The 25,595-nt window shown below is 38.0% G+C and overlaps 2 protein-coding genes across 9 annotated transcripts in view; one reads left to right on the forward strand and one right to left on the reverse strand.

The window, feature by feature from the left end:
• FIRRM (FIGNL1 interacting regulator of recombination and mitosis) overlaps positions 1–21,004 on the reverse strand; it is a 62,132-nt gene extending 41,128 nt beyond the window's left edge. Inside the window, exons 1-8 of one of the 8 annotated variants that reach the window (XM_003925387.4) lie at positions 20,689–21,004; positions 16,341–16,380; positions 13,993–14,081; positions 12,583–12,687; positions 11,689–11,829; positions 10,757–10,922; positions 9,238–9,322; positions 7,470–7,608 (exon numbers count right to left, since the gene is read on the reverse strand). In XM_003925387.4, coding sequence (XP_003925436.4) covers positions 7,470–7,608; positions 9,238–9,322; positions 10,757–10,922; positions 11,689–11,829; positions 12,583–12,687; positions 13,993–14,081; positions 16,341–16,380; positions 20,689–20,889 — 966 coding nt within the window. In that variant the 5' untranslated portion in view covers positions 20,890–21,004. Of the gene's footprint in view, positions 1–7,469; positions 7,609–9,237; positions 9,323–10,738; positions 10,923–11,688; positions 11,830–12,582; positions 12,688–13,992; positions 14,082–16,340; positions 16,381–19,924; positions 20,083–20,688 lie in introns of those variants that run through there. The other 7 variants (XM_074389590.1, XM_074389591.1, XR_012514975.1 and 4 more) reach the window with 7 other exon arrangements.
• Positions 20,953–24,687, forward strand: METTL18 (methyltransferase 18, RPL3 N3(tau)-histidine). Its single transcript, XM_003925390.3, has 2 exons — positions 20,953–21,073; positions 21,961–24,687. The coding sequence occupies exon 2, from the start codon at positions 22,169–22,171 to the stop codon at positions 23,288–23,290; it is 1,122 nt and encodes a 373-aa protein (XP_003925439.1). The 5' UTR covers positions 20,953–21,073; positions 21,961–22,168; the 3' UTR covers positions 23,291–24,687.
• The last annotated feature ends 908 nt before the right edge of the window (positions 24,688–25,595 follow it).

Raw genomic sequence — 25,595 nt, forward strand, 5'->3', positions numbered from 1 at the left:
CTTACCTTATAGTTATGCTGATTAAGATTGGACAGATTTGTCTATACAGTTTGATTAAGCATTGGGGTTAACATTAATAGGACACTAGTGCAATGGTGAAACTTGGGTTTTTCGATATAAAAATCATACAGGAAGCACTGTCAAATATAAAATGATGTTTGGCTTTCTCTGGGCTATATTTATATAAATATGTTATTGGTATGTGTTCCAAAATTATGGGAAACAACTATAATTCTGATATGACTTAGAGTACATTATGATTGTTATATAAAATTGTTATATGCCACAAAAGTAACCCAATTCCCAGTCAGTTATGGCTTTATCACAGGCTACCCTAAGGCATTTTGTCATCCTCAGGCAAATATAGTCGTTTTAATCCTCTTTAAAAGGTGATTTTTGATCAGCTATAAGACTTTGACAGGTGCTTTTGACTGCAGGTTTCTGAAACTTTGGCTATTGTGACATTAAAATAGAGGAAAGAAATTTTCAGGGCTCTCATGAAGAGCTGGAATGTTAGTGGATATCAAATAGGATAGGCATTAACTACATGGACTGAACTAATAGAAGACTGAAGTAATCTTCTTGACTTTTTGCTTAAAATGTTGCTGATCCTTTGTTTTACTTCTCAGAGACAAGAAAACTTCTTTTGAGCTGTTTACAGTTTTTTTTTTTGTTGTTGTTGTTGTTGTTTTTTTTTGAGACGGAGTTTCGCTCCTTACCCAGGCTGGAGTGCAATGGCGCGATCTCAGCTCACCGCAACCTCAGCCTCCTGGGTTCAGGCAATTCTCCTGCCTCAGCCTCCTGAGTAGCTGGAATTACAGGCACGTGCCACCATGCCCAGCTAATTTTTAGTATTTTTAGTAGAGACGGGGTTTCACCATGTTGACCAGGATGGTCTCGATCTCTTGACCTTGTGATCCACCCGCCTCGGCCTCCCAAAGTGCTGGGATTACAGGCTTGAGCCACCGCGCCCGGCCCTACAGCTTTTAACAATTGTGTAAAGTATATCCCTGTGAATAAAATTTGAATTATTATTTCTGATTTCTCCAGAATTTGGAGGCTGCTTGTGAATATTCTTAACTTATGGAAATATAGTTATTTGAGTAAGTGCAAATGGACACAACTGGAGAAACTGGTTATTTTACGAAGGCTTTTTTTCCTTTAAGGAATCAAACTTGACTTATAAAGCCAATAAAAGCCCCTTGGGAAAATTTGCCTCATACCTTGTTTATGCAGGCCCTGTACAGGGTTCCTGACCTGTGGTTAAGTAAAGAATGTCACTTTCTGACAGGCCCAGAAGTTCCAAGTTATCTTGTGACCTCAAGAGGAGAGTAATGTATCCAACTCATATTTTTAAGTCTTTTAACAGTTTCCTTATGAAACAGAGTTCCATCAAAGCCAATTTTAAAAATCCCAAGTGGAAAATAATTATTCTTGCTGCACTTTATACAGACAATCATGCCAAAAATAAAAAAGCAAATCAGTCTTACCATGATTTATCTTCAGTAAAAATCAGAGACTGGAGAGAAATAAAATATGTTTCAGAAACTATGGTACACCTATTATTAGGTGTTTCTGAGTGTTTTTCTCATCAGTTGTTTTTGAGTTTTTTTCTGCAATTTAGACTAACCCTGCTTGTTCCTGTCAACCAACCAGCGATCTCTGGCTGCTGCTCAGAACAAACAAGAGGGATGGGTAATGTGAAAATCTGGAACAGTATTCTAATTCTGGGCCCATATTGGAATCAGCTTGGTTTCCAGCAGTTGCCCAGTTCATGGAAAGCCTTCTTATTTAGTCTACTTGGGATAATTTTACTTATTTTGCTTTACTGTTATGGAATATACTGTTGTACTCTCTGCAGGAATACAAGATAAGCTTACTGAATGTATTAAACTGACCTTATTCATCTTCCAGATATCATCTTTTTTTAGAACTGAGAGTTATGAATGGCCCTCATCATACTGATGCTTTCTTACTGATCTCCTCTCTACCCCAAATATAAAAGATCCTAATAGGCGGGAATATCATCACCGCTATCCAGCCTGAAAAAGTAACAGAAGATGTCTCTTTGTCCCTCTACAACCCTTAGGATTAAGGATTCCCTTATAAAAAGGAGAGGGAAAATATGTCACAGGTGTTTTAACCAGAAGACTCCATCTTGAAAAGGGGCTGGGTAAAATGAGGCCTAGACCTACTGGGCTGCATTCCCAGGAGTTTAGGCATTCTAAGTCACAGGATTAGATGGGAGGTCAGCACAAGACACAGGTTACAAAGACCTTGCTGATAAAACAGCATGCAGTACAGAAGTTGGCTAAAACGCACCAAAACCAAGATGGTGGCAAAAGTGACTTCTGGTTGTCCTTACTGCTCATTATACACACTAATTATAATTCATTAGCATGATAAAAGACACTCCCACCAGCTCCGTGACAGTTTACAAATACCATGGCAACATCAGGAAGTTATCCTATATGGTCTACAAAGGGAAGAACCCTTAGTTCTGGGAATTGCCGACCCCTTTCCCAGAAAGGAAATAATCTACCCCTTGTTTAGCACATAATCAAGAAATGGACAAAAAAGTGGCCAATAGGAGCCTTTGGGGTTGCTTGGCCTATGGAGTAGCCATTCTTTATTCCTCTACTTTCTTAATAAACTTGCTTTCACTTTACAAAAAGAAAACAAAAAATAAAAAACTTTTATATAGCAAAAACTGAAATGAACAAAGTATGCATCATATGGCAAGCAGCAAAATACAGTTGACCTCTGAATAACATGGGGGCTGGGGTGCCAACCCCCATGTGGTCTAAAATCCAAATATAACATTTGAATTTCCAAAAACTTAACTAATAGTCTACTGCTGACCGAAGCCTTACCAATAAAAACAGCTGATTAATATATTTTGTATGTTATATGTATTAACACTATCTATTTACAAGATGAATCAACTGTCTGAAATGACAGGTAATTGCAGTTGCAGATCTCAATTTACAATATATAACAAGGAATTCTTGGAAGCACTTCCAGCATCACTAGTGGCACTTTTTATGGGTTTACTGTATTGCCTTAAAGATGATGAAAAAATATGGAGTTACCTCAAGAGATCACCTTTTACTGAGAATTACAATTTACTTACTGGAGAGAGAAATTGCTCATGAAGGGATGGTTAGTATCACAAAGCCTTGCAACACCTGAGTTCACAGTAACAGCAACAGGAAATGGCTATGAGATTATTGTATTACACTATATATTTTGAAAATAATGCAAAAACTGTAATTACTTTTGCACCAAACTAATAATACTACAACATGTACCATACTTAATTTTATACAGTTATGATTTAACACTGCATCTTTACATTTGCTTACATTTCTCTCAACTGCATGGTACCATGTATGGTCTCTGTGCACTAAGTTTTGATAAATTTTAACTTTTGATAATAGATTTGTGTTATTTTATGGTAGTAAATGATAAATGAAAAAAAAATCTGCGTAAGTTGACCTGTGTAGTTTAGACCTGTACTGTTCATGGGTCAACTATAAATTTATAATATAATAATAAACTGTAATACCATATAGCTATTAAAAAGAATCAGGCACACATAACTTCATGGACACAGAAAGCCCTAAGAATAAACTGTTAAGTAAAAAAATCAAGTTGTAAACAATTTGTAAAATGTAAAAATTAATAACACAAATTGGGTCATTCTTGTCATACTCAACTAAAACTGAGTCAACATCCCTGGGGGAAAAGCACTCAGGGTACAAAACATTTCTCCCAAGATATAATTCTCTGTAAGTCTGGCTGCTGAAACACCAAAGTGCTGAGATTACAGGTACATTCTTTCTTTAATAAAACAATTAAAATACTGATAAAATTTAAACCTAGCAGGCAACAAAATCTAAGTGTAGGCAACAGACATAATAGTATATGTTTATTTTCTGAATAATACAAATTTCTAAAAGCATTATATAAATGTAAGTAGTAATTACAGTGGAAATTAAATTATTTCCAAGGGCCATGCAAATAAATTTCCCTATGTGTACAGAAAACTAAATAATTGTGGGCAAAAGAACTATATGTTAATATACATTAAAAACTCTAATAGAATATTCTCTTCCTGAAACCAATTTCAAGACTTAATTGAGAATAAGTAATTTTAGGAGCTGATATGGGTTGAATTGTGTCCCTCCCAGAAAGCTTTAAGTTCTATTATGGGTTGAATTGTGTCCCTCCCAGAAAGCTTTAAGTTCTATCTCCCAATACTTCAGAATGTGGCCTTATTTGGAAATAAGGTTACTGAAGACATAATTAATTAAGATGAAGTCATACTAGAGAGTCAGGTATGCCCTTAATCACTATCACTGGTGTTCTTACAAAAAGATAATGTGGCCGGGCACGGTGGCTCAAGCCTGTAATCCCAGCACTTTGGGAGGCCGAGGCGGGTGGATCACGAGGTCAAGAGATCGAGACCATCATGGTCAACATGGTGAAACCCCGTCTCTACTAAAAATACAAAAAATTAGCTGGGCATGGTGGCGCGTGCCTATAATCCCAGCTACTCAGGAGGCTGAGGCAGGAGAATTGCCTGAACCCAGGAGGCGGAGGTTGCGGTGAGCCGAGATCGCGCCATTGCACTCCAGCCTGGGTAACAAGAGCGAAACTCCGTCTCAAAAAAAAAAAAAAAAAAAAAAAAAAAAGGATAATGTGAAGACACAGAAGGAGAACCGCATGTGGAGTGATGCACCTACAAGCCAAAGTACGCTAAGGATTGCCAGTGACACCCAGAAGCTAAGAGAAACGTATGAAATATATTCTCCCCTAAAGCCTTCCAGACAACATGCCCGATTGACGACACACTGTAAACTTTTGCCTCTAGAAATGTGAGAATAAAATTCTATTGTTTTAAGCCACCCAGTTTGTGGTAACTTGTTATGACAACCCCAGGAAACTAATACAAGGAATGATGTATCACATGCTTGTGTAAATAGTATAATATTAATTAAATCTACAAGGAATGATGTATCACATGCTTGTGTAAATAGTATAATATTAATTAAATCTACTGGTTTTGAGATGAACAAACATAACATCTAAGTGAGATGTTATGGCTTGAATACTGGTGTCCCCTACAATTCATATGCTGAAACTTAATACCCAATGTGATGCTATTAAGAGGTGGGGCCTTCTGGGAAGTGATTAAGTCATGAAGGCTCTGCCCTCATGAAAGAGGTAACTGCTCTTATAAAAGAGGTTGAAGGGAACTGTCTTGCCCCTTCCGCTAAGTGAGGATGCAGCAGCAAAGGGCTATCTTTGAAGCAGAGAACACACCCTCACCAGACACCATATCTGCTGGTGCCTTCATCTTGGGCTTCCCAGCTTCCAGAACTGTGAGAAATAAATTTCTAATATTTATAATCCCTAACTCAGTTTAAGGGATTTTGTTATAGCAGCCTAAACGGACTAAGCTACAAGGTGAAAACTGCTTGAAAAACTTCAATGCTTTGATTAGAAAACAACTATTAATAGTGAACAGCAGAGGGCATTACTGATCAGAATTTAGAGTTAAGACTGGAGAACTTACACAGTCCACCTCAAAGCTCCATTTCAGGCAATGGACAGTAAGCAGAACTGGTCACATTTTTCAGTCCCAAATTTGAACAAATGAGCAAAAATATGAGAATTTTCTTGGACAGTTAAAAGAATGTAAATTTTCTGATTTCCATCTATAAACAGTTTATATAAACTGAACTTACATACTTTATGTACAGCCAGCCAGCCACCCTGGCTAGGCGGTCCCCATACTCTCCCTTGCCACTATAAGACTATACTGTTGCTTAGGCTTTCCTCATCTTATTCCTGTCCAAGTGTCTCTGTTTAATTTTCCTCTCCAAGTACTAGCTAGAAAGTCTGTTGTGTTGAGAAGCAAGAAGCCAACTGAAAATGGAGGAAATAAGAGAAAAAGGGAGGAGGTTGGGGTTGAGAATATCAATCTACAGGATAAAGGTGAAGAAGGGAACGACCTTCCTGCCATTGACATAGGATATACAACTAAACTCCTCCTTCTAGCAAGGTGAGAGGAATCAGAAATGATGAGTGAATGAAGTGAGGAGAAGGAAGGGAAAAAGGAAGAAGGGATGTAAGGGGAGGATAGGTGAGATAAAGAAGAGAAGCAAGAAGAAAAAAGCCCCTTCCTAAAGCTACTGCTCACTTCCTTCTTACTACCTTCAGAACTTCTTTTTAAAGTTCTACCCTCCCCTAGGGTCTGTCCTTTCAGATCATCCCTGCTCTAGGAGTTGCTACCAGTTTTAGGAATTGTATGAACCCCTACACTTTCACCCCCATAGCTGATTAGCAGGAAAGAGTACAGGTACAAAGGAATTCCCTGTATCAGCTTGCAGATTTACAACAGGAGGGGCTATGTCATTATATTTAAAGAATAAATATTGACTTCAAGGTCCCATTAAAATTATTACATATAGGCTGGGCACAGTGGCTCACACCTGTAATCCCAGCACTTCAGGAGGCCAAGGTGGGTAGATCACCTGAGGTCAGGAATTCAAGACCAGCCTGGCCAACATGGCAAAACCACATCTCTACTAAAAATACAAAAATCACCCAGGTGTGGTGACAGGGCGCCTGTAATCCCAGCTACTCAGGAGGCTGAGGCAGGAGAATCCCTTGAACCCAGGAGGCAGAGGTTGCAGCGAACTGAGATTGTGCCACTGCACTCCAGCCTGGGTGACAGAAAGAGACTCCATCTAAAAAAAAAAAAAAAAAAAAAAAAATTACATATAACTGATATTACTGTTAGGTCCTGAGTACCATTATTCTTATAATTTAGGGCTATTATAGTTAAATAAAATTAGTGGGCTAGTCTAAAAGCAAAAGGTACTATGTATAACAGTGTTACAGGAAAATGAGTTGTAATTCCCAATAACCTAAATTTTTAGAATGTAATCTGTTTCATAAATGGGATACCAATTCAACACTATAAATTTTCAAAGTAAAAGCAAACATAAGAATATATCAAATTTAAAAGACTGAAACATATACATACATGCACAAACATACTTGTATTCCTAGAGGCTGCAATGCATTGGTGAAGAAAAAAAAAATGAAAGACTGATTGCAGCTATATCAGATCTTATATAAATATGGGCAAAAGAATTTTTGTTCTCATGAAGAAAAGAATGAAAGGATTCTGAGGAGAATGCTGTGACCAACCAGTTACAACGTAAAGAGGAGGGCCAGGTAGACTCTAGAGGCAATGAGAGCAGTTAGGAATCTAATGCAGTGCTCTGGGTGAAAAGTAATTATGAGCTGTAAATAATCCCACAGATCAAAAAAACACCCAAATTAAATAAATTAAAATCCTCTTAACTAGACTGACCTAGACATTCAAATGAGATTTACTAACTGCTAAAGAAAGTAACAGTTGCTGTTTAAAGTGCTGTTAGCCCAAATTTTACCTGTGCATCTGACTGTGACATCTGCTCAGCTAACTGTAAACAAGAATGGAAGGAGAAAAGAATGTCTTCACACAAGCTAGTAATTATATCTTTGTGTTTCAACTGGCTCTTTATAATGGACTGGTGCTTAAGACTCTGCCTAAATGAGTAAAAAGAAAAGAATATAATCACCACAAGTAACACATCAAGTAACTTAGGACCATTAACAATATCTACCTTATAGAACATGCTTTTAAAAATCACAAAGCATCATATATGACATAATATAACTAAGATGTGTCTAGTTTACCTCTGAAGCAGTTATGTTTGTTTAAGTAAGTTACTAATTTTTTTCTTTGTGTTACACATTAATTGAATTTTTACTACGTACCAGGCACTCTACCAGACCCTGGGGATAGAGGGGTCAAACAAATAGATACAATCTCTGACTTACCTGCATGAAATTTGTGGTCTAGCCTAAGAGAGATTATTAAATAATTATAAGAATAATTAATTAGGGCTATGATAAATGCTCAAATGACAAAGTCTAAAGTGCTACAATAGAGAGATCTAACCTAACTTATTCTCAGGGTAAGGATATCAAAGAAATGTTATCATGAAGATATAGGAGAGAGAAGCATCCTAGGCAGATGGAAAAACTGTGAGAAGGCTCTGGGACAGGAAAGTTTGGTATGTTTAAGGAACGAACAGCAGGTAGAAAGCAGCATGAGACAGGTTGGTGAAGTAGGCAGCATCCACAGAGGATTCGGTTGCTTTACTTAGTAAAATGGGATAGACTTTATGCAATAGAGTGACATGGTCTTATTTACTTTTTAAAAGATTATTCTGCTGGGTAGAAAATGAATTGGAAGCGGGTAAGAGTGGAAGATATTCAGTGATGGTGACAGTGACGTGGCTAATTCCTTGAGCATTAACTATGTGTCATGTACAGTTCTAAGCATTTCACAGTGATGAACTCAATTCTCACTATAATCTTGCCAAGAAGGTGCTATTATTTCCATTTTCAGATGAGCAAACTAACGTTCAGAGAAATTAACCAAATAGCCCAAGAGCTTGGAACAAGTAAGAGATTTCAGAATGGATTAAGCACATGTGACATGGCTTCCAGGCAACACTCTTTACCACTGAACTATTACTTTTTTGGTAACTTAATGTCTTGGTAGTACTACAAAAGCACCCAAGACCTGAAAATACACTGACCTTAAATGTTTTACGTATGTGTATCAAGTAGATATTCTTAACTATTTTTACATCTCAACTGCATCTCCTCTCACCCCTAAGAATCTGATAAATGATATCATTATGGGCACTCTCCCTGGTGACCCTTTATAATGCTTCAGTTTCAGAAAGTTAAAATTATTATATAAATGGAATTAGCAAGAACAACTTAAAAGTACTTAATGAAAAGATTATATTTAGTTCTAATTACAGTTACCAATTTATCTAATCCTAGAAATAGGCTACTTGACACCTGGTTAAACAACAGAAGCAGCAAGAAAGTGGTTAAGTTCTAATCTGTCCCATGGTCCATTATTTCTGAAGTACTAGCTAACTAGGAAGAACAACTTTTTATAATTTTAGAGACCACAGGCTAAAGAAGTCCAATTTGGCTTGAGAGCTGCATGTCGAGTATCTAGATTATCAGACAGCAGTGTCAGTGAACATTAAATTCACACAAAATGTTAAAATGCAATCTAAAGAATCATGAATAATTAAGATTAGGAAATATGAAAAACATTTTTTAAAAAGTAAAAAATGGCAAACTTACTTAATTATAAACTTCCAAGTATTGGCATGAAATGCATGGTCCATACTGGAAATAACAGAGCAGATATCCAATAATGAATGAATAACTGCAAAGAAAGATAATAGAACTTTTAAGATATCCAAATGTCATGGGGTGAGTTTCTCCAATAATTAAAAGCATCTAATGAACAATTTCAACATTTTATTGAATTAAAATAGATAATATCGTTTGAAAATAGTTGTGTCAAAAGAATTAAACTATTTAAGTGTCACATTTGGAAGGTTTTTATAAATTTTGAAGTTTATACCTACCTGATGACCTAAATAAAACTACAAATGTTCAGAGGAATAAAAGTTGTATCCTATTATCACTGAAATATTCTATAGATATAATTCTAATCCAAAATAATAAAACAATTGCTATGGAAAGAAAACCTAAAAAGGAAGAATTCAGATTAATTTACATGGTATTCATGCAAGGCTTTTACTAAGCCTGTGGTGGATTACTTACAAAAATGGCAACAATAACTGCCCTTTGTGAATCCACACTTTTCCACAATGACTCTGGGCTAAACCCTATGACGTGCTTTGGCCCAGGGTATACAATCATAAAATTAAGGCAGGCAGAAACTTGAAAAGTGCTAGCATACAAGGACCTGCTCACTCTTGCTGCTCTCAGAAACCCTGAAGCCACTGGCATCAGGTATCTGAGCTGGGTGAGCCTACTGGATAATGCATATGGCTTTCTCAAGTACTACTGCCTCTGCCAACAGTCATAAGTGAATGAAGTCACTGAAGTCACATGAGTGAGTTAGTGCCCCAAGTGGATCAGAGAAAGTTGTCTCAGGGGATCCCATCCTGAACTGCACACTCACAGAAACATGAATAAATGGAATAATAAAGATTCTGAGGTGGTGTGTTTGCAGGGCAATAAGTACTCGATACATTGCACAAAACCCGATACATTGCACAAAACCAACTTACTCTCTTTATACCAAAGTGTTGAATGCAAACTTTGCCCTTACACATTATTGTTTTTCAAACTCTCAGTCATAATCCATTAATGACTGATGAAATCAATGAACTGTGTTACAATCAGCAATTCTTTATACTAGTATAGAGTGCATCACAGGTAAAATGAGTATATTTTATTATAATAAATATGTCTATGAGAATAGACATATTTACATACACATAAGAACATATTTATATGTATTCTGCGAAAAAATAAAAACTGCATCTCAATATGGGTTATGGTTAAGAAATATGAAAGTTATTGTCTCAGAATATGGACAGCCTCAGATTATAGAGTTACATAAGTTAATCATTGTGAAGAAATGACAGTAACTGAATATGCAAATCTAGGTTAAGGTACCTAAAATAAATTTTACAAATTCCAAATTTAAAGATTAAAAATTTGGTAAGATTTAAATCATTTAATGCATGATTAGTAGGAAAATAACATGAATCGTTAGAGACAATTTTAATTGATACATGATTTATAGTGACCATATACTAAGCAGAAAGTTTTCTTCACTCACCTACTACCATATTCAAAATATCATCACTCTCATCTACTAAAGGGTTCATGCAAACCATGTCCAGCAATTCCATTAGCTGCTTTTGAAGAGAATAGGCCTCCTTGAAAAGAGCCTGGAGGTGGTCTGAAACTAGGTGTAAACGCCCAGAATATACAGATTCACTATTCTGATTACAGATATATAAAAATGAAAGAAAAAACAAATCATAAAAAGTTCAAGAGCCAGATTTACTTTCACACTATTAGAGATCACAAATTTACCAAATCACATATTCATTCATTAAATAAATATTTAGTGAACATCCATTAAATATAGTGTGCTTCAAGAGATGCAAGCATGTATAAAATATGATTTCTCACTTTCATGATCTTGCAAATATAGAACTAAAAGAAAGGTAACATTAGGCCAGGTGTATGACATTTTTAGCATCTTATCAACAAAGAAAGGTATTAATTAACTAGTGATTTTCATTCACCCAACAAATAGCAGTATTCAAACTGTCTGTGCCCCATAAAGTCTAGGCAAGCTTTTGTGTCTCAAGGATACCTTTGGCATGTAGAGATGGGCTAAATAAGGATTAACTTCCCTTTATAAAAGGAAGTTCAGACATCTAATCATAACGGTAATTGAATACTGATCAATGAACATGGCAGAACTATTTCAGGATCCCTGTATCTCAACACAAATTCTTAAAACTTCTTTCTTTATAGAGGGGAAATAAGATAAAATTAAAAACCCTCAAAAATCCACTTCTAATGACTTCCTTATAACCACCTTTTTTGAAACAATTATTTACTTAAATGTTCTTTACTCTATGGAAAGTTTATTTCAATAATATAGACTAAAATGTAAAATCTTAGACAAACATTGTTACTCAGCTCCTATGCATGTCAATCACAGACCATTCAAAGTATAATTAGACCTTTACTCACCTTACAATGTACAAATGTGCTTTTAATTATATGAAGGACTGAGGAGGGGAGACTCTGAATATTTTCCAAAACAACGGATTCCTGTGTGGCACAGACATGCTGAACACATCCTGTAAGAGCTCCTAAGAGCTGCACCATCGTCTGGGAATAAAGAAGGAAATTTCATTTAGAACATATTTTTTGTGCGTTGAAAAGGTATCAGTCAGTATGCTGGGTGCTAGGATACAGCAGTGAACAAAACACATCTGTTCCTCTTTTCACAGAACTTTAGTCTATCAGAACTACAAATACTGGAACAACTGTCTAGCCATTTAGAATCCTAACCCAAACTTCAAATGCATGGCATGTATTCTACACAAATCCCTTGGAAATGCAGATAGTTGGTAAGCTGGCTTGATGACTTGTCTTCTTCTAAGAGTTTATTATTCAGAATTCATATTTCTATATTCACATCTTTAATTCTATAAATTTAATTCCAACACTAGGCCATTATATAACAATACATGGCTAATCAGTATCAGTATAAAAATTTTGACATTGTTTTTTTTTTTGAGATGGAGTTTTGCTCTTGTTACCCAGGCTGGAGTGCAATGGTGTGATCTCGGCTCACCACAACCTTCGCCTCCTGGGTTAAGGCAATTCTCCTGCCTCAGCCTCCTGAGTAGCTGGGATTACAGGCACGCACCACTATGCCCAGCTAATTTTTTGTATTTTTAGTAGAGACGGGGTTTCACCATGTTGACCAAGATGGTCTCGATCTCTTGACCTTGTGATCCACCCGCCTCGGCCTCCCAAAGTGCTGGGATTACAGGTGTGAGCCACCGTGCCTGGCCCCAAAATTTTGACATTCTTTAAGCTCCCTCTCTCTCCAGCTTTCTAATACATTTGACTTACTTGTAAAATATTCTTTAGAGTGGTCTGGATTTCCAAATTTTGGCTTGACAGTCCTCTGGCTTGACTGGTTAATTCATACATCATGTCATCAAATAACTTCACAGTCTGTAAAAACAAATCAAGTAATAAACAGAAATAAGAGAAATCACTAGAAAAGACAAAACTTTAAAGAGAAAACACAACACAATGATTTGACTGTGCATTAGTAATATCCATGGACTATCATGTGCTTAACAATTGTACCTAAGTACAAAATTTAGAGAAAAAGTATTTTTATAATACACTCCCCCCAAAAGCCTCAAACAGAAATTTATTTTTCATTTCTGTGGTTTGAATATATTTAACAGCATCAAATTTTTAAAAAATCACTCAAAGTTCCTATTTTAGAGATGCAAAAAAATAAAAGTATCACTTTTGCACAATAAATTTTTCTTGAAGAATCCACATTCATACGGTCATATACAAGAGTATTTTCTGGAAGTAAGGAATTTGCACTGAATCCCCTATTCACTACTCACTTATTTTCTAACCAGTTTCCTTTTTTGACCCAATTCAAGATAACCTTCCTGAATTAAGGGTATAGTATATGACCTTACAACCAAGCTTTTTGTCTGTGAAAAGTTAGCCACCCTATAATGTTAATACTTGGATCTTTCTAACAATTTAAATGACCTAAATATTTAAAAAATAGCAACACAGTCAACAATACAATGTAGTTAAAGAAGATATTGTTTCCCATAGGCTTGTTAACACTCAACATCCATTTTCATCTATATAACAGTTGGATCTTTTTCTAGTGGTCAAGAACAAATTCTAAGAAATATTTCAGATAAAGAATCATCAAGTGACTATGAGTACAATAAATCTGAAAGATTATGTTTAAAAGCTAAAGTTAGAAACCCATTCCAATAACAGATTATTAAAAATAATGTTTCATTTTGGCACCAAATTATCTTTAGTTCCCTCTATTTAAAACAAAAAAGTATGATTGTGCTTTTTAGAGAACACGTCTATCATACATATTTAAAAAGTAATAAGTAGTCTGGGAATTTAATATTTTATCTTTGTTACTTGATTTTGCCAATATTCTAGGTTTTTTTAAAATTGAGAGTTCCATCATTCTGTCACCCAAACTGGAGTAGAGTGTTTTTAAAATACAAGAGCACTTAAAATTGACTACAAATAATTTAAATTCAATTAATAAAATACCCATAAAATCTGAAAATATAAGTTTTTAATTGCCTAATGATCACACTAACACCATTATAGTCTCACATGACGTCTATTTACTGTTTATTTTTATTTCGAATACATTTGATATATTAGAAAAAGAGCCATAATTAATAATAAATTATCTAAGACTGAGGCTAGATTCCTCATATCATGTATTTTCAGGTAATAGTATTGTACCTTTGGTAACACTTGTGAAAAGAAAGTCTGTTCCAATGTCAGGTGGTTCATATGAGGTAAAAACATTTCTACAATAATTTTCAAAATTTCTGTAAAGCAAATAACATATTTTATGAAAATACTGTCATGTCAGTCAACAAAGGCCACTGCCCTTTATTTAATGCAAGAATACTACCAATCTAAAGTTTGTTACACTTTCTAAATACCATATTCTATGTAGAGAAACTATTATCTAATAGCCCCCCTCAAAAAAAAGGGAAACAACCTACATATTTAACAACTGTGGGCCAGTTAAATAGCTGTGTATACATCTACTGACTAGGATCTGCCATCATTAAAATGACATTTTAAAACATGAAAAATGTTCAAAATATGGTTAAACAAAAAGTTTCCAAAATATAACACCAATATAGGTAAACATGTACAAACTGATGGATAAGCTGGCAGGAATATATGGAATGAGACTGTTGTCCTCAAAATCGTAAACCATTTCAGATCAGCAGATGTTTTGTTATCTTTTCTGTTTTTCTACATTTCATATTTTTCTGTTTCATCTTTCTCTACATGTTTCATATTCATGTCCACAATGAACATGAATAACTTTTATACTCATGATAAAAAGAAATTTACTTTAAAAAAATTATGCCACACATGGTGGCTCACTCCTGTAATCCCAATACCTGGGGTGCCGAGGCAGGAGGACTGCTTGAGCCCATGAGTTAAAGACCAACCTAGGAAACATGGCAAGACCTCATGTCTACCAAAAAATATATAAAGAGAAAATTAGCCAGGCATAGTGGCAAGTGCCTGCTGTCTCAGCTACTTGAAAGGCTGAGGTGAGAGGATTGCTTGAGCCTGAGAGATGGAGGCTGCAATGAGCTGTGTTCACACTACAACACTCTAGCTTTGGCAACAAAGCAAGACCCTGTCCCTCCAAACAAACCAATCAAAAATTAGGCTGAGCATGATGGCTGAGACTTGTTATCCCAGCACTTTAAAAGATGGAGGCAGGAAGGCCGGGCGCGGTGGCTCACGCCTGTAATCCCAGCACTTTGGGAGGCCGAGGTGGGTGGATCACGAGGTCAAGAGATCGAGACCATCCTGGTCAACATGGTGAAACCCCGTCTCTACTAAAAATACAAAAATTAGCTGGGCATGGTGGCGCACGCCTGTAGTCCCAGCTACTAGGGAGGCTGAGGCAGGAGAATTGCTTGAACCCAGGAGGCGGAGGTTGCAGTGAGCCGAGATCGCGCCATTGCACTCCAGCCTGGGTAACAAGAGTGAAACTCCGTCTCAAAAAAAAAAAAAAAAAAATGGAGGCAGGAGAATAGCTTGAACCGAGGAGTTCAGCTGCCTGAGCTATGATTACACCATTGCTCTCCAGCCTGCACAACAGAGCGAGAACTTGTCTCAAAAGCAAACTTTGGGGCCAAGTGCAGTGGCTCACACCTGTAATCCCAGCAATCAGGAAGGCTGAGGCGGGAGGATCACTTGAGCTCAGGAGTTTGAGAATAGCCTGGCCAACATGGTAAAACTCCCATCTCTACTAAAAATACAAAAATTAGCCAGGTGTGGTGAAGCATGCCTGTAATCCCAGCTACTCGGGAGACTGAGGCAGGACAATCACCCAGCCTGGAAGGTGGAGGTTACAGTGAACCAAGATCACACTGATGCACTCCAACCTGGGTAACAGAATGAGACTCCATTAAAAGAAAAACATGTACCCCAAAAGCTAAAATGCAATTAAAAAAAAAACAAAAATTAGGCCCCATTACATAGCGTAGATTCAAATTATAAATGAATATTCCACAACCAAGTGAAATATAAATAGAAAAATCTAATGCAAAATATGAATACACTGAGCAGTCCAGTCTTAACTCTCTTCCCACTAAAAGAATAAACCTCGTCAAGTAAGACTAATGAAGACATGAAAATGAGAAAGTCAACTTCCTCCAAATAAATTTGTTATCACCTAGATAAACAGCTTTTGGCAACGTAGAAAGTATTTTCAAAATGATACTAAACACATTAGAGACTGACGGTTTTTCAGCAGACTGCAAATCATGTTTTCTATAGGTCTAAACATAACATGCAACATTTAATATTTACAATGTGTTTATACATACATTATCAATAAACCATTTTTGGTATTTATCCAAAATGTAATTTAAAATTTTTAAGTGCTGAAATTCAAAGGAATTGGTTCATTTCAAGTAACCGTAGGTTTAAAGGCCGTAACACATAAAACAGTTAAATTTCAAGGGAATACAAAACTGTTCCATTGAGGTACGTGCGGACTCAGACCTTAATATCAAAGTAAATCATACAGTGAAAACAATTTTACTTACGAATATGCTCAATCCAACTGTCAGAATGTTGAGACAAAGAGTAAGATAATTAAGGAAGATCCACTATCATAGTAATAGGATATTCATTATTCAGAATAAACTTAAAAAAAAAAAAAAAAAACCCTTCTGAAGTTTAAGCAATGACCTGTAAGAGACTGGAACTGGACTCAAGTTACTGGCTTAATTTTGCTTTTAAAAACTTAAGATTTATTAGGTAAACAGTACTGTGGAAATATATTAACTATTTTGAAAACTGCCCAGGGACAAACTTGTCTTTTCAAACTATGCAGTCATGAAATATTTTTGACAGATGAGAAACAGTGCTACAATAATCCACAGGCTAATGATTTATTTATTTTAGAGAGGGCCTCACTCTGCCACCGACGCAGTGGCATGATCATACCTCACTGCAGTGTCAAGCTCCTGGGCTAAAGTGATTGTCCCATCTCAGCCTCTCAAAGAGCTGGATTACAGGCGCATACCACTATGCCCAGTTTGGACTCCTGATTTCTAGTACAAGAAAGAAATTTCTCTTTCCTCAACAGTCCTATAGTACTTAATTTATACCTGTCTTAAGTCACTCATCACCTTCCATCTTATTTTCCTATTACTTGCATACCTATCTTACTAACCTTAACAGACTGAAATTCTTCTGCACATAGCAGATTACAAATACATGACAATATTCTCCATATACACTATCAAGAATAACTGTTAGAAATGTTTTACTGTAAAAACACTAAGAATCATCAAAGAATGTCAGTAAGAAAAATTAATAACCTGGCTGGGTGCGGTGGCTCACACCTGTAGTCCCAGTACTTTGCAAGGCTGAAGTGGGTGGATTACAAGGTCAGGAGTTCGAGACCAGCCTGGCCAACATGGTGAAACCCCATCTCTTTTGTATCTCTGTAAAGATACAAAAAATTAGCTAGGCATGGTGGCAAGCACCTGTAATCCCAGCTACTAGGGAGGCTGAGGCAGGAGAATCCCTTGAACCTAGGAAGCAGAGGTTGCAGTGAGCCAAGATCAGGCCATTGCACTCAAGCCTAAGCAATAGGGCAAGATTCCATCTCAAAAAAAAAAAAAAAAAGAAAGAAAAAAGAAAAAAGAAAGGTAAAAATGAATAACCCATAATCTTACCACACTAATACAAGAATTCATTCCTCTTCTGAAATCTTATTTTTTAATAGCAGCAATCAAAATGAGGTCATTAACTCAAACTTGAGTTCAGTAGGGTAGAATTGGCCTCATGAAAAAATTTCAGTAAAGCTCAAAAAATTGCTAGCTGTTCCAAAATTAGTCAGTTATAATTATGCAGACATGCAGATAAGGCCTGGAAAATAATATGTAAAATGCAAAACATGAAAATGATTTTTTGGGCAATGGAATTGTAGATATGTTGCAAATTTTTCATTTGTTGAAATAGTGAAGCTAAAATACTACAAGCTGAAAAAAAAAGTATTGTCTAATTAGACTCCCAGGTATTTTTAAAACATAAAATATTTTTAGCCCTTTAATGCTATGTGTCAGGCACTATTCTAGGTCGTGGAGATAACGCTGTGAAGAATATCAACTTCCTGCCTTGATGAATTTTGCAACATAATGTGGAAAATATAAAAGCAAACAAGGGCATTTCTTTCAACGATAATGCACTTTTTAGGAAACTGAACAGGTCAATGTGATACAAGTTTAAGACTGGGTTTGAGTGAACCACCTAAGATTGAAGGCTCTGAAAAAGTCCCTATAAGGAGGTGACATTTGGGCCAAGACATAAATATAAACAATGAGATATACAAAAGGCTCGGAGAACAAACCAGGCTAAGCACAAAGACCCTGTGGTAGGTGAGCCTAATGTATTCATGAATAGAGTGTAGTTAACTAGGTATGAGAGAAGAGCAAGGCATAGATCACCTGGAGCCTTGAAGGTAAAGTGGTTTTAACAGGGAAATTACATGATCTACACTTTTCCCTCTGAACTTTTTTGGAATAATGAATTATGAGTGGAAACAAGGAAACTCTTAATACTCCCAAGTGAGAGGTGATAGGAATTTGGTTTCAGAGTGGTAGCAATGAGGATGAAGATAAGTGGATTGATTCAAGACATAGTTTGGTGGCTGGCTGCTGTGGCTCACACCTGTAATCCCAGCACACACTTTGGGAGGCCAAGACAGGCAGACTACGGAGTCAAGAGATCGAGACCAGCCTGACCAACATGGTGAAACCCCCATCTCTACTAAAAATACAAAAATTAGTTGAGTATGGTGGTTTGCACCCATAGTCCCAGCTACTTGGGAGGCTGAGGCAGGAGAATCCCTTGAACCTGGAAGGCAGAGGTTGCAGTGAGCCGACATGGTGCCACTGCACTCCAGGCTGGCGACAGAGCGAGGCGCCATCTCCAAAAAAATTTTTGAAAAGACGACTGAGAAGCATCCCAGCAACCCGACCAAGGCCGGTCTTCCCTGAACACCATGAACCACACTGTCCAAACCTTCTTCACTCCCGCCAACACCGACTGTCCCCGAACTATGAGATGCTGAAGGAGGAGCATGAGGTGGATGTGCTGGGGGCGCCCCACAACCCTGTGCTCCCAACATCCACCATGATCCACATCCGAAGCGAGACCTCTGTGCCCGACCATGTCGTCTGGTTCCTGTTCAACACCCTCTTCATGAACTCCTGCTGCCTGGGCTTCATAGCGTTTGCCTACTCCGTGAAGTCTAGGGACAGGAAGATGGTTGGTGACCTGCCCAGGGCCCAGGCCTACGCCTCCACCGCCAAGTGCCTGAATATCTGGGCCCTGATTTTGGGTATCATCATGACCATTCTGCTGATCATCATCCCAATACTGATTCTGCAAGCCTATCAGTAGATCCAGAGGAATTATCCCGGCTAGGGGCTCTGCCCATGACCTGTCTCCCACATACTCCAGCTTCCCTTCCTAGCCCTGCCCCCAGCCGAGTCCCGTATCAGCCCTTTACCCTCACACACTTTTCTACAGTCGCACTCAATAAAGTACACGTGTTCCTGGAAAAAAAAAAAATTTTTTTTTTTTTTTGAAAAAGACATAGCTTGGAATCAGAAACAATAGAACTGATTGGGTGTATGTGTATGAGACACAGAGGATCCAGGGTTTTAGTTTGTGAAACCATTTACTCCGATGGGGAAAACAAGAGGAAGAACAAGTTTGGGCTATTTTGAGTATGACGTTTGAAGTGCAAAGCTAGGTGGGAATGTTGACTTTCAACTTAATGAAGTCTCTCTAAAAAATATGAGGAAAAGAGAGGAATCATGTTCTGTGTCTCTGTTCTCCCAGAGCCTGACACCATAACTCACGCACATTACATATGCAGTTTGTTTTTTAATGTTTTGAGCATAGCTATTTGTTTTCAAGTTAAAACTCCTTGAAGAGGACAATTGTCTCTATACAAAAACTAAAATGACATATGTAAATTATAGGCTTTAGCTGCACATAATTAGTGCAGTGTTGAGACGCTCTCAAGCGAAGGTTACTTTTTTCTTTTGAGTTTAATTGTATAAAGGTGGACTCAAAAGTTGTGGAAAAAATACACATACATATGGTTTACCATGAAAGGCTAGGATTCCAGGCACATTTACAACCACAAAGGCATGATGAGACCAATCCAGAACGAGCAGCACCTGGACGTCGAAGGCACTCAGCGCTTCACATCCAACAGCTGAAAGCCGACAAGTGGCACCAACTCTTTCAGAAAAAGACTTCCACCTGGGCGAGAGGAGCGAGACCTCGTCTCAAAACAAACGAAGTAAAGAAAGAAAAAAGAAGGAAAAAAAGAGGTCTGAGAGAGGAGGGAGGAAAATCATTTTGATTTACTGAACTTCTTTTAAAGATTTCACACCATAGAACTATGTCCTTTGATTCTCTAATTCTTAGAAAGACATTATTCATGTTCACCACCCTTTTTAACGGGAGACAAAAGCTCAGACTATCTCGCTTTAGCTCAACCTTTTAAGAGCCAGAGCTATCCTCTTTCCCCAGGTCTTAGTCCTTGCCTCCCCCATCACCCGCTAGCAAAAGTGTTTACACTTAACTGCAAGCAGCGAGTACAGAAAAACTCAAAGAAGGAATCGAAGAAAACGCCACATTCGTTGAAAAGCCTTAGGTCAGAACACGTCCGCCCGCGAGCCTTTACCATGGTCATCGCTTCCCTTCCAGCCCCTCGCTCTTCATCCCACTCACCGACAAAGAAAAGAGAAGGTTCAGGCAGCAGTTACATAACCCAGCCTGGCGGCGGGTCTGAGGGAACAGAAGAGAGGTTCGCGACCCGCTCACAGCCCCCTCTAGGTGGGACAGACAACCAAGGAAGGATATGAGGAGTCGAGGCAGGACGGACGGCAGTTCCCGGCGGCATAGTTCCTCTGACCAGCTACTTAATTCTTCCAGGGGAAGGGCGCGTTCCTGAGACATACCTTCGCCAAACTGCACAGCTTCAAACCAGTCCCGCCACAGCCCAGACCGGAAACCCACAGTCCCGCCAGCCCTTGCGCGCTCTCCGCCGGCCCCCGGAACCATAGAGTGGAGGCCGGCTGGTTTCTTCGTTAACCTGGGTCCCTCAAAGCCGGAAAGAAAGTCGGGCCTCTCTAGCCTTTGGAGGACTTGACTCACTGGTGCGTGATTTCAGTTCGAAGGAGGTGTCTTGAGGCGAGGTGTTTCAGCCGGGCGATCCCAGGACCCGCTGGGAAGCTAGCATCTCCAGGTCTGGATCACTGTAAACGTTACATTCAGATGGGGAGGTGAAGGCCAGAAGTCCTCAGATTTGCTACCCATTGGCTTTTGAGATAGCACTTCTGGGGTCGGATTTGTTCTGGGACCTGCAGCCGGAAGTGACTCCAAGCCTTGCAGCGTGATGGGAGGAAAAACGGCGCGTTCCTAGCCGCCGGACTGGGTGACTCGCCTCTCCCTCCATTTGTAAATCTTGTGAAAAGGGATTAAAGATCCCACCTGCCACAGCTGTGAAAATTGAAGCAGACGGTATAGTGTCTATCGCAGTAGATGGAACATTCTCGATAAAGTTGCTAACACCAAATTAGTCTTCACTGATTATTTCCAAGTTACCCCCACTTCCATACACGCGGGGCTGCTGTTCTCGACTAAATGTTTGGAGTGAAGTCTTTGATGAATTTACATACACCAAACCATACCTATGCACGTTTTTAAAGGGATGCTCACTTACCAAAATAAAATACTGCACGTTTTTTATAAAAAAAACAAAAAACAAAAAACAACGAAGTTAAGATATTTTGGAAGCTTAGTGGGTGAATATGTTTGAGCACAGGCAAGACAGCTGAAAAACGGCAAGTAGCTAGACTGTCCTATCTTGGACTTTGTTTGTCCGGGTGGTGGTGGCTGCTGCTGCTGTTACTCTTCTGTTTGTTTTTATAGCTGATTTTTTTCTTCCACTCATACACCCTTAAGGTGTGTATGAGTGTCCAAATCTCCTATCTCTGTATCTCCCCAAAAGTTTTTTAGAAAGGGCAGCTGTATGGTGGGACGGGGAGGGGGCGGGGTGGCTGTTTAATATTACTAGTGAAATGTGACATTTTGCTTTAATCATTATTTTCTTTCTTTTTTCTTTCTTTCCAGAGCTGCATGGAAAGAGGACCAAAGACCTCTAAAAAGCCATTTGGAAATATCTCTAAATATTTGTTACCATATATAAGCTGCTAAAGAGAAATTGGACCCAACAAAACTAATTGAATAATTGAGGCAGGTTTGTGTGTGTCATCAACAACAAATTCTATCCAGAACGTGAAGAATCTAAATTTAATGATTGTGTGCATTTAATAAGAGGATGACCTTTCAGTTTAATTTCACTATAGAAGACCATCTGGAAAATGAATTAACACCCCTTGGAGATGGAGCTTTGACCCTGGATTCCTCAAAAGAGCTGTCAGTCTCAGAAAGTCAAAAAGGAGAAGAGAGGGACAGAAAGTGTTCTGCAGAACAGTTTGGCCTGCCTCAGGATCACTTGTGGGAACGTAAGTCAATGGAAAATGCAGCTCCCTCTCAAGACACAGACAGTCCACTCAGTGCAGCCAACAGTTCAAGTAACTTGGAGCCACATGAAAAACAGCCCTGCTTCAGAGCTGCCAAAGAGCATGCTATACCTAAAGATTTAAAGAAGGTGTTAGAAAATAAAGTCATAGAAACATTACCAGGTCTCCAGCATGCTAACTTAGCAGTAGTGAAAACCATCTTGTTGAAAGAGAACTTCCCTGGAGAAAACATAGTTTCAGAAAGCTTTTCTTCCCACTCTGATCTGATTACAGGTGTTTATGAAGGAGGTTTAAAAATCTGGGAGTGTACCTTTGACCTCCTGGCTTATTTCACAAAGGCCAAAGTGAAATTTGCTGGGAAAAAAGTCTTGGATCTTGGTTGTGGATCAGGCTTACTGGGTATGACTGCATTCAAGGGAGGGGCCAAAGAAGTTCACTTTCAAGATTATAACAGTCTGGTGATTGATGAAGTAACCTTACCTAATGTAGTAGCTAACTCCACTTTGGAAGATGAAGAAAATGATGTAAATGAACCAGATGTGAAAAGATTCAGGAAATCAAAAGTAACACAAAAACTATATCAATGCCGGTTTTTTTCTGGTGAGTGGTCTGAGTTTTGTAAGCTTGTACTAAGCAGTGAAAAACTTTTTGTAAAATATGATCTCATTCTCACCTCAGAAACCATATACAACCCAGATTATTATAGTAATTTGCACCAGACTTTCCTTGGACTGTTAAGTAAAAATGGACGGGTACTTTTGGCCAGCAAAGCACATTATTTTGGTGTAGGTGGAGGTGTTCATCTGTTTCAAAAGTTTGTAGAAGAAAGAGATGTTTTTGAGACTAGAACACTCAAAATAATTGATGAAGGATTGAAGAGGTTCATAATTGAAATGACTTTTAAGTCCCCCAGTTAACTTCACTGAGTATCCAGAATGAAATAAACAGAAGGACCAAAACTTTTTTGGTGTGTTTGATTTCTGTTTTGCTATTTTTTTTTCTGAAATATTGATGTTTATTTCAAATCATAAGCGAACTATGTTAGCAATCTTGTACTTACTAGTTGAAACTGAGAAAGTATCCTTGTGCATTTGATGAGATCTGGGAATCATTTTGTAGGAAAATTCAGTATTCTCCATCTTCATTCTGTTTGACTTTTTTACCACCTTCGACATTACATGAAATTGTTCCCAGGAAATCCTGCTATTTCTTATCTCAAGTTCGTGAATTTCTTCCCAATATTCATTAGTTCCTTGTTTACATGAAATGTCTGGTCAGATCCCTGTGCTGTTAATACATATCACTAAATATTAGGCTGAAGGCCTTAGGTAAATAGGAAGTAGTTTTTGTTTCATTTTGTTTTTATGTTTACTTACGTTGTATAGTAAGGACCAGAATGGTGAGAATTTAACTAAATTCACATGGAGATGAGGAAACAAAGGGAATCTGTGATAAAGTATAAAACCGACACAGAGAACTTCTATTACTTGAGGTTTACCCCTTATAACAAAGTAAGGGGCCTTATGGTCTTGGTGGGAGGAAAAAGAATAAGAAAAGAGAATTCCAGATTTGGGGGAGTATAGTCTTCTCACCAGTTGTTAAATAATAGGAAAGAAAGGAGAAAGTGTTTTATTGATGCAAATGCAAAACTTTTCACATTTTATCACATTAGGAATTGGGGTCTGCCTTGCTCTCTATAACAACAGTATAATTGATAGCATTTTTTTTCTCTCTTGGAAGTAGCTAAAATAATTGAACATCATGTATTCAATTAAATGTGACATTTACTGGACATCTGCAGTTAACTAGGCACTTCGTATAGCATCTTGCATAATATAACCTTATGAGGTGTACGTCTCCCCCATTTTAGTAGCAATCATAATAGCTAACAGCATTTAGTATTTACTATATACAGGGCAGAAGAGCTTTACACATGTTAACATTAAATATTCATAACTACCCTATACAATTCCAAAAAGTTGATTGATTGATTTGCTCCCAACCACATTTCTAACCTTGAACTAAAATCTGAAGACTTAAAAAGCTTTACACTCTTTCATCACCCAGTGGTCTCAACTCTATCAATGCCCATTTTCATCACAAATATTTCTTAGCACCCTCTAATTATGGTAGAATGAATGTCATAAAGAAACATTTATATACAATATTAAAAGGTATATCCCTAGTTTATATGTAATTAAATATGTGACATTCACAACAAGATGAAGAAAGTCATTTATAATCAAACAACATATCTCATCAGATACATGCACAGGTGTAGCTACACAGAGGACATGCAGTAGCCAGATGTTTGTAACTAGAACAGGGGTCCCTGAAGCCTGGGCTGTGGACCAGTACCAGTCTGTGGCCTGTTAGAAACTGGGCTGCACAGCAGGAGGTGAGTGGCAGACAAGTGAGTTTTACTGCCTGAGCTTTGTCTCCTGTCAGATCAGCATTGGCATTAGATTCTCACAGGAGTACAAACCCTATTGTGAACTGCACATGTGAGGGATCTAGGTTGCACACTCCTTGTGAGAATCTAATGCCTGATGATCTAAGGTGGAATGGTTTCAACCTGAAACCAACCCCCTGCCCAGCCCTTCATGAAAAAATTATCTTCCACGAAACTGGTCCCTGGTGCCAAAAAGGTTGGGGACCACTAACCTAGAGTATCATTACTGAAAATGCTCCACAGCCACAATTCCGGACCTACATACTAGGTAAGGTAGAACAAATTGGCCTTGACAGCTGGATTGGGGAATTGAGGTACAAAGCATTGGATAGAGGCTCATCACACAATAATCAGTTTTCAATGATTTTGAGACAAATAGGTATATCTCAATTCTCCGAGAGGAATTAGACTTTTAATGAGGTGTCATGCAGCAGGCCCATTAAGGAGCAGCACAGACACAGCCTCCGACCAGGAGCTCAGGACACAATTTTGGTTCCTAGGGAGAGGGTCCAACAAGTGCAGAAAGGATCAAAACAGAAGCCCAGTCATGGGAGCTAGATAATTTGGGGCACTAACGATAAATTTGGAGTTATCAAACAGCCCAAAGGAAACACACCTATCCAAGTCAGCCGGTAGCAAAAGGGACCTGAGACACAAATTATGGCTATAAATCCAGAAAAGGATACATAGCTTTCCCATGTAACAGTGTAATTTAATCACGTAAGGGGTATGATACCTTGGGTTAAAATTCAATTTCTCTATCTGTAAAA

This window comes from Saimiri boliviensis, chromosome 19 (assembly GCF_048565385.1).
Source record: "Saimiri boliviensis isolate mSaiBol1 chromosome 19, mSaiBol1.pri, whole genome shotgun sequence".
NCBI classification, from domain to species: Eukaryota; Metazoa; Chordata; class Mammalia; order Primates; family Cebidae; genus Saimiri; species Saimiri boliviensis.

Coding starts and splice junctions, on each gene's coding strand:
- METTL18 (XM_003925390.3), top strand. CDS start 22,169: ATGACCTTTCAGTTTAATTTCACTATAGAAGACCATCTGGAAAATGAA.